The sequence below is a fragment of the Hemiscyllium ocellatum genome, chromosome 21 (genome assembly GCF_020745735.1).
Source record: "Hemiscyllium ocellatum isolate sHemOce1 chromosome 21, sHemOce1.pat.X.cur, whole genome shotgun sequence".
Classification (NCBI taxonomy): domain Eukaryota; kingdom Metazoa; phylum Chordata; class Chondrichthyes; order Orectolobiformes; family Hemiscylliidae; genus Hemiscyllium; species Hemiscyllium ocellatum.
Window position 1 is genome coordinate 22,457,574 of NC_083421.1, and position 14,399 is coordinate 22,471,972.

General features: G+C 44.0%; 1 protein-coding gene across 1 annotated transcript in view; it reads left to right on the forward strand.

Annotated features, from left to right (window-relative positions):
* The first annotated feature begins 396 nt into the window (after positions 1-396).
* glipr2 (GLI pathogenesis-related 2) overlaps positions 397-14,399 on the forward strand; it is a 56,677-nt gene continuing 42,674 nt past the window's right edge. Inside the window, exons 1-3 of the mRNA XM_060841272.1 lie at positions 397-527; positions 10,842-10,906; positions 12,088-12,297. Of these exons, the coding sequence (XP_060697255.1) occupies positions 10,879-10,906; positions 12,088-12,297 (238 nt within the window). The 5' untranslated portion in view covers positions 397-527; positions 10,842-10,878. The remainder of the gene's footprint in view (positions 528-10,841; positions 10,907-12,087; positions 12,298-14,399) is intronic.

Sequence of the window (14,399 nt, forward strand, 5' to 3'; positions counted from 1 at the left end):
ACCCAGAGGAAACCTACACAGACACGTGGTGAATGTGCAAACTCCACACAGACAGTTGCCGAGGCTGGAATCGAAGCCGGGTCCTTGGCACTGTGAGGCAGCAGTGCTAACCACTGAAGCTGTGCTGCGATCTTGACATCCTGTGGTACTGCATCCTGCCTGACACTGTTCACAGAATCACTGATTGCATCTAAAGCACAGCTTCAGGCTGTGGCTGTTTGATTGGGTAAAAAAAAGACATTCCCTGCAGCTGGTCTTCAGCCTATCAGAATTTGATGTTCAGTGGTTAAAGTGGTTTGAGTAATTCTGCCTTGCTGTTGCTGTTCTTGCCTCAACAGATCTTTTTATAGATCCTCCTCTTCAACTGTGTTTTTCCCCATTTCGCTTCCGCCTTGCCAATTTGAAAGATTGATAAAAGGACACCTTTTCGAGTCTGCTCCAGCTATTCAGGTTTCAGCAGTTCCCCTGCTCTTTCCTTCCTGTGTCAGAAATACATGCTTCAAGATTTTCATCCTTTATCAGTACAGGTAGGCAGAATGCATTTTTTACAGAGTTTTTAAAATTCCATGTTGATCCACCTGTTTTAGATAATTGGAATGTATTAATCAAACTATTCATTACAAATTAAAGGAGATTATTATTATTGGTTAAACCACATATGGCGTACTTTGCCTACACACACTGAAGCTACAAAAATAAGTTGTGGTTTAGGTCTGATAAGCTCAGACCATTGTAAACTTAAAGGAAAGTTGGTGCAGAATTTACAAAATAAAATGGCTGAATTATGTACCTGGGTGACAGATTATTTCTGAAAATGTGTTGCTGGAAAAGCGCAGCAGGTCAGGCAGCATCCAAGGAACAGGAAATTCGACGTTTCGGGCACAAACCCTTCATCAGGAAGGGCTCCTCTTCCTGATGAAGGGCTTGTGCCCGAAACGTCGAATTTCCTGTTCCTTGGATGCTGCCTGACCTGCTGCGCTTTTCCAGCAACACATTTTCAGCTCTGATCTCCAGCATCTGCAGACCTCACTTTCTCCTGACAGATTATTTCCATTGAATGTATCAAGGTGAAGCAGGGAACATGAGTGTTATGGACACTGAGCATCCAGACATTTTCAAATGGGAGCTGGGCACCAAGTGGGACAAGATCATACATTAATGACGCTTGGTCTTCTAAGGAGGTCAGCGGAATGTTTTCTTGTTGACTCTTGGCTTGTTTCTGATTTCTTGCACCTCTCTCAGAAGATTCCATCGTTGCGGTGAAGTATTGCTGTAGCTAGCATGAATGCACCAACTGCATCTCTCTGGCCAATGTTCTACTGACTGGACTGTAACTGTCGTGTCCATCTTGAAACTTCCTGCCCTGTTCCTGATTAACGGTTTGCTGCCATTGCTTCCACCCTCACGTGCCTTGCTCTCCTTATTTTCTTAATTCATTCTTTTATGAGGTTGTGAGCATCACAGTATTTTCTGCCCATTACTTGAGATGGCTGTGAGCTGTTTTCTTGAACCACTGCAGCACCTGCAGCTTGGACAGGATATGGACATTCTCCTTCATTCCTCTTTGACTTGTCGTGAACAGTTTGGTCTCACTGAGTGGCTCATTCACAGACACTCAAGAGTTAACCACATAACTCTGGGTCTGGAGTCACATGTAAGCCAGACCAAGTGAGGAAGGCAGATTCCTTCCCTACCGGACATCAGTGAACCAGATGGGTTTTTAAAACAATTGGTGATTAGTCATTGTTACTGACACTAGCTTTTATTAATTAGGTGAATTTAAATTCCATCTACTGTCCTGACAGGATTTGAACACAGGACTCCAAAGCACTAAACCAGGCCATGACATTACTAATCCAATGACATTAGCACTATTCCACAGCATCTGCTAAAAAGTTCTGTCTTTCAATTCTTGTTCCCCTGGAGGCTACATGCCTTCACCTTCCCACATTCCATTGTACCATCAGCTGCCATTGCTATTTATTGACCCATATCCCTCAGCCTCGATATCCACAGACTGAGGAACGAGAATCAACATAGATTGTGAAGGCTATGTCATCCCCAACAATCCTAATTCAGTTTTTAAAGCAACTAACTAAAACTTGTTGGTGTGATTTTATGTCGCTTTGCAAAACATCATTTGACAAGGCTCACATAAGAGACTGGTAGCTATAATTAAAGTTCAGGCAAATTGTTGACCTGGTTTCGTGAGAATGCAGAGTATAGAAACAGGCTGCATACTCAAAGAGGAGGGAAGTGACTATTAATGTCATGCAGGCATCTCATCTGGACCCACAGCTATTCACAATATTTATTCAGGATTTAGATAGCTGACTAGCAAGAATCTAAGTTTCCCAATGAACAGGTTGCTGGGATATTATGTGGAGTAATTAGAAGTATTAAGTTACAAAGAGACATTGGTACATTACGTGACTCTGTAGAAGATGGATTTCAAATCAGCCATGCGTGTGGTAATATAGTTTGGATTGAAAAAAGGTTAAATCTGAGTAATACTTTAATTGTGAAAAGTATAGGATCAGTGATCAGTGAAGGTCCAAAGAGATTCAGGAGGCATGTAAACAGATCTCTTTATAATTAGAGGGCCATAATATGTAAGGAGAAGGTTTTAATACATGTACACAAAGTCCTGGTTGACCCAAATTTCACCTTACAAAGGATATATTGGCCACTGTAGGGGGGCAGTGCAGATTTACCAGAACGTTACTCATGTTCTGACGCTGCGATTAACAGGAGGGATAAGACAAACTTAGCTTGTATTTCCTGGAACATAAAACGGTAATTTTATTCAGTTTATTAGAAATTTGGAAGGATTTGGTGAGGTAGTTAGAGAGAATCTCTTTATATGCTGGGAGGGATATCCAAGACCTGGCAGCCTTTAGGAGAGAAATCATTCAGGAGAGAAACTGGGAAATACTTCTACAAAAGGTGATAGAAAGGTACAACTTCCTTCTTTAAAAAGCAAAAACTCAATTCACAATTTCAGATGGGTGACCATTATGCATTACTAGTCAAGCCATGATATAATTGAATGTTTTTTTAATTCATTCACGGAATGAGGGCATCTTTGGCTGTGCTAGCAGTTATTGCACGTCCCTAATTCCCCAGAGGGCTATCACATTGCTGTGGATCTGGATTCTGGAGTCACATGTCAGTCAGACCAGGTAAGGATGACAGTTTCCTTCCCTAAAGGACAGACGGGGATCCCCCCCTCACCTCCCCGCGACCCCCGCACCCCCCCCCCACCCCCCGAATAATGGATTCATGGTCACCATTAACCTCTCAATTCCAGATTTGTGTTGAATTCAAATTCCACCAATCTGCTGTGGTGGGATTCAGACCCTGGTTCCCAGAACATTACCTGAGTTTCTGGATTAACAGTCCAATGATCATACCACCAGGCCGCCAACTGCCCCAGAGCAAACTCAAGGGTGAATGGTCTACTTCTGCCCTGAATTTGTATTCAAGGGTTTTCTGGGATTTGGAATAAAGGTGAGTGGATGAGGTTAGACTACAGATTCGCCATTGAGTAGTAATGGGCCACCATCATATTTCCTCTGCCACAGCCTGAAGGAAATGAGCCCCAACTCCCTCTTTGACTTCCAGAAGCCCCAGACACTCTCCTCTATATTCACTGCCATTGCCCCCCAGCTGGGCCTTGTTTTCTACAGGTCTTCTGAGAGACAACTGGGTGGAACATAAAATTGTTCTTCTCACATGACAGTAATTCACTAAGTTGGAAGTTTAAGACAAGCAGAACCAGTTTGACTTAATTGGTGTTTGATTCATTGCTGAAAATCCTTCAGCCTGATAAAAACAAAGACAACAGCCATGACATGGAGGCGCCAGTGTTAGACTGGGGTGTACAAAGTTAAAAATTACACAACACCAGGCTATAGTCCAACAGGTTTATTTGGAAGCACTAGCTTTCGGAGTGTTGCTGAGCTAGTGCTTCCAAATAAACCTGTTGGACCATAACCTGGTGTTGAGTGAAAAACAACAGCAACTTCCATTTACACAGAATCTCTGAATGTTTGTGCACTGTAAATCCCAATGATTGGTTGACTAAATGGTAACGCATGTTCCAAACAGACAGTGAACAGACTGTACTCAAGCGGCCTGTGCTTGCAAACTACAAAACAAATTGTCTACCGTTAGATGTGATTTTACAATTAGACTATGCTGATTGAGTAAGCCTGAATGTACCAATAGCGACACTAACAACTAATTTAAGGTATCCACTTGAGGTTGCAACATGCTCATGTATATTTGCGAGAAGCAACACACTTCTGAAGGTCCAATGGCCTGCTTCCACACTGTAGATTTTTTATGAAAGATATCTATTTATAGAATGCCTACAGTACAGAAAGAGGCCACTTGGCCCATCAAGTCTGCACTGACCCTCTGAACAGCATCCCGCCTTATCCCATTACCCCACATTTACCATGGCTAACTCACCTAACCTGTTCATTCCTAGAGTATGCTAGGAAACCGGAGTATCCAGAAGAAACCCACACAGATATGGGAAGAAATTGCAAACTCCACACAGACACTTACCTGAGTTTGGAATTGAACCTGGGTCACTGGTGCTATGAGGCAGCAGTGCTAACTACTGAGCCATCATGTTACCTTGTGCAAGGGGTTTGCGGTGTCTATAGATCCCCATTGCTTTCTCAATAGCAATGCTTTGGCTGATCAGAATTAACTTGCCAAACAATCAGAATCCTTTTTTCTCTGTTGTCATCTAAATTGTTTCCAATTTTTTTTTACACAGAGACAAGACAGCTTGTCCAAACCAGCCTTTCTACCTCTGTATCCACAATGCAGTTAAACTAAAAACTTCAAAGACCCTCAAAATTGATCCCAATAGTTCCTAACCAGACATTCGAACAACCAATCCCAGACTCTGCAAATAATCAATTCTCGACACTGGTTTGGATCTTAAACAAAAGTCTTAACAATTAACTCACAATATAGTAACTTTTTCAGAGCAAAACTTAAACAATAAAGCAATCTAATTGGTCTAAACTTTAAAACCAACAGTCTTTGTTTTCAGACCAATCACACAAAAGACAGACAGACACAGTTAAGGGATAAATCAAAGAAAACAATAAAACTGGCCCAATTACATCAGTGGTTTCCATGATGTGTTGTTCCACAGACATAGATAAGACTATGAGACGAGACTATAAGATAGAGGAACAAAATTAGTCTTTTCGGCCCATTGAGTCTGCTGTGACATTCAACCACGGCTAAATGTTTCTAACCCCCATTTACCTGCCTTTTTTCCTTAACCTTTGATCCCCTTACCATTCAAGAACTTATCTATCTCTGTCTTAAATACACTCAATGACTTGGCCTCAACAGTCTTCTATGGCAATGGGTTCTACAAATTCATCACCACCTGGCTGAAGAAATTCCCTCCCATCTCAGTTCTAAAGAACCACCCCTTCACCCTGAGGCTGTGCCTAGTTTTTCTTGCTAATGGAAACATCTTTTCCACACTATCCAAAACTCTCAGTATTCTGTAAATTTCAATCAGATCTTCCCCATCCTTCTAAACTCCATTAACTATAGACCCAGCATCCTCAACTGCTCCTCATATGACAAGACCTTCATCTTTGGGATCATTCTTGTAAAACTCCTCTGGGCCCTCTCCAATGCCAGCAAATCCTTCCTTAGATATGGGGCTCAAAACTACTTACAATATTTCAAATTCGGCCTGACCAGTGGCTTATGCAGTCTCAAGAGAAAGTGAGGACTGCAGATGTTGGAGATCTGAGTCAAAGAAACGTGACGCTGGTAAAGCACAGAAGGTCAGGCAGCATCCGAGGAGCAGGAGATTCAACATTTCGGGCATAAGCCCTACATCAGGAATGTGGGGAGTAGGGCTGAGAGATAATTAAGAGGGGCCATGGGGTTGGAGGGACAGTAATTGGGAAGATACCTTCCTCCCAGCCCCCTCCCCACCCTATTTATCTCTCAGCCCCCTTCTCCCCACCTCCCTCCTCATTCCTGATGAAGGGCTTTTGCCCAAAACATCGATTCTCCTGTTCCTTGGATGCTGCCTGACATGCCCTGTGTTTGCAGCTCCACACTTTTCGACCCTTATACAGTCTCAACAGTACATCCCTGCTCTTGTATTATAGCCCTCTTGAATTAAATGCTCGCACTTCATTTGCCTTCCTAACTGCACTGAACCTGCATGTTTACCTTCAGAGTATCCTGAACTGGGACTACTCTGTTCCTTGGTGCTTCAAATTTCTGAAGTCTTTCCCCATTTAAGAAATAGTATATGCTTCTAATCTTCTTACAGAAGTTCCTCACTCTTTCTCACATTGTATTCTATCTGCCACTTCTTTGCCAACTCTCTTAACTTGAGTATGTTCTTCTGCAGCCTTCCCATTTCCTCAACACTAAATGTTCCTAATCCTATCTTTGTTTCTTGATGTTTTGATGGTTGATTTTCTGAGGGTGTTGGTCTGGGTCACCTTGGATAAAGGCAATAGCACTTATATCTTAGCTTTCTATTCTCTGAGCTTCCAAGAGCAGCTTACCGGAGATAGGCAGGGAGCTTTCAAATCTTCATGCTGTTGTACTGACAGCCAGATTATTTCTCACAGAAAACACAGTCCAAAACCCAATTCATACCCTGGCCATTCTGTGACAGACTGATCCTATTTCTTTCACAAAGTCCCACTTACCATTCAGCACCTGCTATCTGCTTGAGCATAGAGTCATTTACAAATTTGCTGGAAACAATTCCCACGCACGGATCCCATTTTGAGCCAGCTTCTGCTATCTGTTTAACTCCATAATGCTCTTCCCTGGTGACGAAACATCTGCAGAACCTTTTTTTGATCAGGCACCAATCTGCAATTAACTATCAGGCTTTGCCTCATGAATAGACAAAAGCTTGTTTGCACAGCTTTCTCTTTAACACAAGCTGATACCCACAATCCAAAAGTCATCTATAGCACACAGTTCACAGGTTCAAAGCTAAATTGATAAGAAAATCAAGCAAAAATGCTGAAAAGTCAACAAGGACTCTAACAATTTGAAATTTGACATTTTTTCATTTGTCCTGATGAGTGCAAGATGAAAATCTTTAGCAAATCGCCTCTTTTCCGAACAAGATTTGAGTTCTGTGTGCCCAAGCAGCTAATTAGAGAATACCTTATCATTAACACATTTTTATTCCGCTGTATTTTCCCTTGGCCCTACACTCCCGCAATTGAATAGTTTTCTAAGATATTGGTTTGTATTGTGACTGTCCTCCTCCTTAATTGAGGAGGGGATGCAGAGGAGGTTAGCTAGGTTGATGCCTGCATTAGGAGGTTTGTCTTTTTGAGTAGACTGGGGCTATACTCATTGGAATTTAGAAGAATGAGAGGGGATGTTTTGGAACATATGAAATTATGAAGGGAATAGATAAGATAAAAGCAGGGAAGTTGTTTCCGCTGGTGTGTGAACCAGAGCTAGGGGTGTAGCATTAAAATTAAGAGGAGCACATCTAGGACTGAGTTGAGGAGAAATGTCTTCACCCAAAGGGTTGTGAACCTGTGGAATTCCCTGTCTCGTGAAGCAGTTGAGGCTTCCTCATTGAATTAGGCAAAAATAGATATATTTTTGACCAGTAAAGGAATTAAGGGTTATGGTGAGCAGGCAGGTAGGTGGACCTGAGTCCATGAAAAGTTCAGCCATGATCTTATTGAATGGTGGAGCAGGCTCAACAGGCCAAGTGGCCTATTCCTGCTCCTAGGTAAAAACAATGACTGCAGATGCTGGAAACCAGAGTTTAGATTAGAGTGGTGCTGGAAAAGCACAGCAGTTCAGGCAGCATCTGAGGAGCAGTTTCAGGCCCTTCATCGATTTTACTGCTCCTCGGATGCTACCCCTGCTCCTAGTTCTTATGTTCTCACGTAAACTTTCTCCCTGTCCCACATTGTATCTGTTGAGCAGGAGGGGTATTTGTTGGACCTTCATCACCACCTCTCCTGATCATATTCTCATTCTCCTCAAACTGTGCTTTTCCCCTTGGGTATGACTGTGTTGTAGATATTTTTTAAAACACAGAAATTTCTCTCAAGCATTTTTGTTTCAAAGTGTTTTTAATTCACATTCCTGTTGAATGATTCTGACCGGACTGATTGGCCCTAATCTTACTCTAGTCATTCTTTTACTCCTGATATACCTATAGAAGGCCTTGGGGTTTTCCTTGATCCTATTAGCCAACAACTTCTCATGTCCCCTCCTGGCTCTTCTTAGCCTTCTCTTCTGATCTTTTCTGGCTAACTTATAACCTTCTTCTTCCTCTTGACAAGAGCTTCAACTTCTTTAATAAACCATGGCTCCCTCTCTCGACAACTGTCTCCAGCCTGATAGGTATATACTTACCAAGTACCCACAGTAGCTTTTCCTTGAATAAGCTCCATATTTCAAGTGAGTCCATCCCCTGCAGTTGCCTTCGCCATCCTATGCATTCTAAAACTTGCTTAATCGCATCATAATAGCCTTTCCCCCAATTCCTGCAGTATATACTTAACCCTGCCCATTGCTATTGTAAACATTACCAAACTGTGGTCATTATCACCAAAGTGCTCACCTACGGCCAAATCTAACACCAAATCTAACCTCCAGTACCAAATCCAATATGGCATCGCACCTTGTTTGCCTGTTTACATACTGTGTCAGCAAACCCTCCAGCACACATTGAACAAAAACTGAATCCAGCTAAAGTACTTGAACTGAAGTATTCCCAGTCAATATTGGGGAAGCTAAAGTCCCCCATAACAAGTGCCCTGTTACTCTCGCTCCTATTGAGAATCATCTTTGCTATCCTTTCCTCTACATCTCTAGAACAATTCGGAGGCCTACAGAAAATTCCCAACAGGGTGACCTCTCCTTTCCTGTTTCTAACCTCAGCCCAAACTACCTCAGTGGATGAGTCCTCAAACGTCATCTCAGCTGCTGTAATACTACCCTTGATTAACAGTGCCACCTACCCCACCCCCCCCACCACTACCACCCTCTTTGCCATCTTGTCTGTTCTTACTGAAACATTTAAATCCCGGAGACTGAAACAACCATTCCTGTCCCTCCTCTAGCCATGTCTCTGAAATGGCCACAACATCGAAGCCCCAGATACAAACCCATGCTGCAAGTTCACCCACCTTATTCCGGATACTCCTGGCGTTGAAGTACACACATTTCAAACCAACATCCTGATTGCTGGTGCCCTCTCGTGACCTTGTAAACCTATCCTTGACCTCACTACCCTCAACCTCATGTACACTGAAACTACAACTCAGGTTCCCATTCACCTGCAGCATTAGTTTAAACCCACCTGAAGAGCGTTACCAAATTCCACCCCCCCCCACCACCCCCCACCCCCCACCCCCAGGATATTGGTACTGCTCTGGTTCAGGTGAAGACCCATTCTGTTTGCAGAGGTCCCACCTTCCCCAAAAAGTGCTCCAATTATCCAACAATCCAAAACCCTCCGTCCGGCACCATCCCTGCAGCCATATGTTCAGCTCTGCGCTCTCCCTGTTACTCGCTTCACTAGCATGTGGCACAGGCAGCAAACCAGAGATAACAACTCTGTTTATTCCAGCTCTAAGCTTCCACCCTAGCTCCCTGAATTTCTGCCTTAGATCCCCACCTTTATTCCTACCAATGTCGCTGGTGCCTATGTGGGTCTGGTTGGTGATTGTTGGCACTAGCTGGCAATTGTTGGTGATTGTCAATCCTAGGAACTTGATGCTCTCGACCATCTCCACCACGGCATCACTGACACAAACAGGGGCATGCCTCTCACCTCATGCTGCCTGAAGTCGGGGTAGGGATCATCATCTTTATACATTGCTACCAAGTATTTTCTGTATTCTGTCTTGTCATTGTTTGAGATCCAACTTACAACAGTGGTATCATCAGCAAACTTGTAGATGAAGTTAGGATGGAATTTGGCCACACAGACATGAGTATATAAGGAATATAGTAAGGGGCTGAGTTTGCAGCCTTGGTGTTGAGGATAATCATGGAGGAGGTGTTTTGTTTGAGTGATAAGGAGAAACTGAATAGACTGGGACTTCTTGTCATGGAGGTTGAGGGGTGATGTTATAGAGGTTTATAAAATCATATGGGCCAATAATAAGGTGAATAGATAATGTCTTTCCAAGGACAAAGGAGTCCAAAACTAGACGGCATAGATTTAAAGTGCGAGGGAAAAGATTTAAAAGGGACCTGAGGGGCAACTCTTGTGCATAGAGGGTGGTGCATGTGTGGAATGAGCTGCCTGAGGAAGTGGCAGAAGGGGATACAATTAAAACATTTAAAAGAAATTTGGATAGGTTCATGAACAGAAACTGCTTCGAGGAATATGGACCAAACACAGACAAATGAGACTAGTTAAGTTTGGCATCCCTGGTTGGTATGGAGAAGTTGAATTAAAGGGTGATTTTCATACTGTATGAACTCTTTGACTCTGTGACTAATTCAATCCCTTAAACACCAAACTCTAAGGAATATAGATATTGGAAAATAATATCAGAAAATAAGGCCAATTTGTTGCAAATGTGCTCAGTATTAGGTACAGCTACCATTCTCTCCCCCAGTGTAATATGTGTTTGAATTTCTGTTAGACCTCTGATCTAGTCAGTCTGAGAATTAAGATTAGTGCTCAATTTAAAGTGGTTGGGATTGAGTGAAAATATTTTGCTACAGATATGTACCTGTTTGACTGGTAGAGCCAAGTGTGTGGTGGTAGAAACAATGTCCTGTATCCTATGTTCTTTATCAGTCTGACTGTTGTTGCCCTGCAGGTTATCTCTTAGAGGCTCCAGCAAGATCAGGATCAGCATGGCATCTCGGAACAAGGATACAGCCGGTAATAGAGGAAAGAATCTCTCTCCGTTTACCCTGTCTACTTACTCAATCACTTTAAAGACATTTAAAGACACTCTGATGTCATGAGAAAATGAGACTGGCCTCTAATACCTGTCTTCAGAATACAGTCTAACCCTTTCAGTCTCAGCATCATTCTGGTGAATCTGTGCTGTGGCCCTTCTGCCTAGAATATCCTTCTTGAAGAGTGTTGAAAGAGGGTCAGCCCAAGGAGAGAGAGCTTCATTAAGCCTGACTGGCCAAGCCTCATTATCTAATTCTTGCTTCTGTAAAAGATGTGAAATGAGTAGAGTTTCACTATCCCACCTCAGCAAAAACTGGGAGATAAGCAACAAAATTCAAACATTCCCAACGTTTCCGGTTTTAACTTTGCTGTTGGATTAAATATCCACCTCAAATGGGCTGAAGCCTCATAACATTTGCAAATTGAGTCCTATTGTATCAGATATGACCCTGATGCATTGTTTGACAGGGCTCCTGAGAGGGGAGACTGTGGGGGAGTGGGGCAGGACAATGATCATTCTCATGAGGCAGAAGTAGATAAAAGAGACCCCACTGGGTCCAGTAAATTTGAAACTTCATGGGAACCAGGAGGAACAGAATTTTTCCGAGACTCTAACCATTCCCAAAATCCGGCCAGCTACTTAGAAGTCAGGGTCTGTCCTTGTCTGTTAGAAGCCACTATTCTCCTTCACACCAGTTCCAGGCAGCTCTCCACCACTTAAAATATCTAGGGTCTGTATTGCACCCCTATCGCTTCATAGTTAAAAACAAGTTGCAAATGTCAGCAATGTTTGCTATAGGACAGCAACCCAATCAGAATGACTCAGGCATGGGATTGGCTTAATGCACTTTATAACATGTTTGCAGTTTGTGGGTGATTTGTTTGAGGCCCCGATAGTATTTTCATACAGCCCCACACCAAACACAAAGGAGCTGGCTCGTGTGTGACCCTTGTGGAAATTTGCTGATCGCAGGTCTGTGGTTTAGAGAAAACATTGACTTGGAGACTGAGTACAAGGAATAAAAACACAAAGTGCTGGAGAAACTCAGCAGGTCTGGCAGCATCTGCAGTGGGTTCACAGACTTAACGTTTCAAATCCAATCTGACTCAAATTCAGAACATTGTGCAATCCTCAGTCACAGTCCATCTCTTTTGTTCAGGGCAAGGCTTTGCTGCACAGTTGTTGAAATCGGTGAATGAATATCGAGCGAAACACGGAGCGGGGCCACTGACCCTGAACCCAGCAATCAGTGAGAAAGCTGAGAAGTGGGCAAAGAATTTGGTAGATTCCAGAACATTGAAGCACAGCGACACACCATACGGGGAGAATATCTGGTGTCAGCAAGGCTCTGGCAGTCTCCAGGTTACAGGTACGTCACATCACCGTTTACAACACAGAAAGCAGAATCTTACTGGAGCCTGAATGATATCGGGGTTAGGCAGGAAATGTGGCTGAATCGTATGAGATGCCCAGCAAGGCTCATCTTGAAGTTGGAACAACTCAATACATTCCTTAACTAAACCTTTTAACTTCTTTAACTAAACATCTTTAACCTGGCATTGAGGTGAGGTTCTCTCCAGGGAGCTTGAGTTGCCAATTAAGGAGAATTATTGCTTGTTAATGAGCTTGTTAACTGCACCTCTCACTTTATTTCTATGCGGCTACCATCCTATCACCCACTGCCAGCAAACTGGATTCTGAGAATTCTCAACAACTCCCTCAGAACAGATACTTCAGCTCACTGCTTGGTCCAAAGGATCTTCATGTTGGCAATCAATCCACTTGCACTTCCTGTATTTTGAACAATATCTGATGAGCCATATTGGATCCATGGGAATTATGGTCTCACTAATGTCCTGTACAGCTGTAACATAACATCCCAACTCTGTACTCAATGCATTTCTATCTCGGACGACCGACTCAACACAGACGTTTACTATAAACCGACTGACTCCCACAGCTACCTAGATTACACCTCTTCCCACCCTCCCCCCTGTAAAAACGCCATCCCATATTCCCAATTCCTTCGCCTTTGCTGTATCTGCTCCCCAGGAGGACCAGTTCCAATACCGAACAACCCAGATGGCCTTCTTCAAAGACCGTAATTTCCCCTCAGACGTGGTTGACGATGCTCTCCACCGCATCTCCTCCACTTCCCGCTCCTCCGCCCTTGAACCCCGCCCCTCCAATCACCACCAGGACAGAACCCCACTGGTCCTTACCTACCACCCAACCAACCTCCAGATACATCGTATCATCCTTCGTCATTTCCGCCACCTCCAAACAGACCCCACCACCAAGGATATATTTCCCTCCCCTCCCCTATCAGTGTTCTGGAAAGTCCACTCCCTCCGTAACTCCCTCGTCAGATTCACACCCCACACCAACCCAACCTCCACTCTCGGCACCTTTCCCTGCAACCGCAAGAAATGCAAAACTTGCGTCCACACCTCCCCCCTCACTTCCCTCCAAGGTCCCAAGGGATCCTTCCATATCCGTCAGAAATTCACCTGCACCTCCACACACATCATTTACAGCATCCGCTGCACCCGATGTAGCCTCCTATACATTGGGGAGACAGGCCGCCTACTTGCGGAACATTTCAGAGAACACCTCTGGGACACCCACACCAACTAACACAACCGCTCCATGGCTGAACACTTTAACTCCCCCTCCCATTCTGCCAAGGACATGCAGGTCCTTAGCCTCCTCCATCACCAGACCATAGCAACATGATGCCTAGAGGAAGAGCACCTCATCTTCCGCCTAGGAACCCTCCAACCACTAGGGATGAATGCAGATTTCTCCAGTTTTCTCATTTTCCCTCCCCCCACCTTTTCTCAGTCCCAACCCTCAGACTCAGCACCGCCTTCTTGACCTGCAATCTTCTTCCCGACCTCTCCGGCCCCACCCCCTCTCCAGCCTATCACCCTCACCTTAACCTTCTTCCACCTATCGTATTTCCAACGCCCCTCCCCCAAGTCCCTCCTCCCTACCTTTTATCTTAGCCTGCTTGGCACACCTTCCTCATTCCTGAAGAAGGGCTTATGCCCGAAACGTCAATTCTCCTGCTCCTTTGATGCTGCCTGACCTGCTGTGCTTTTCCAGCAACACATTTTTAAGCTCTGATCTCCAGCATCTGCAGTCCTCACTTTCTCCTGTACCCAATGCTCTGACAGAGGAAGCCAAGTGTGCGAAATGCCTCCTTCGCCCTCCTATGTACCTGTGACTCCACTTTCAAAGAACTATGTATCTGTACCCCGAGGCTTCTCTGTTTGACAGCACTCCCCAGGGCCCTACCATTAGCTGTAAAAGTCTGTCAGGATAAGGGCTGATAAGCTGAATGACAGGCAGACATCTTGACTCTTCCATCTTTTTCTCTTCTGGAATGAGGGAGTGCTGAGTATTAAGGGAGATGGGAGCGAGTCGAACAGCTGTCACTTTCAATGCGGGTGAAGAGGTCCTGAGTGA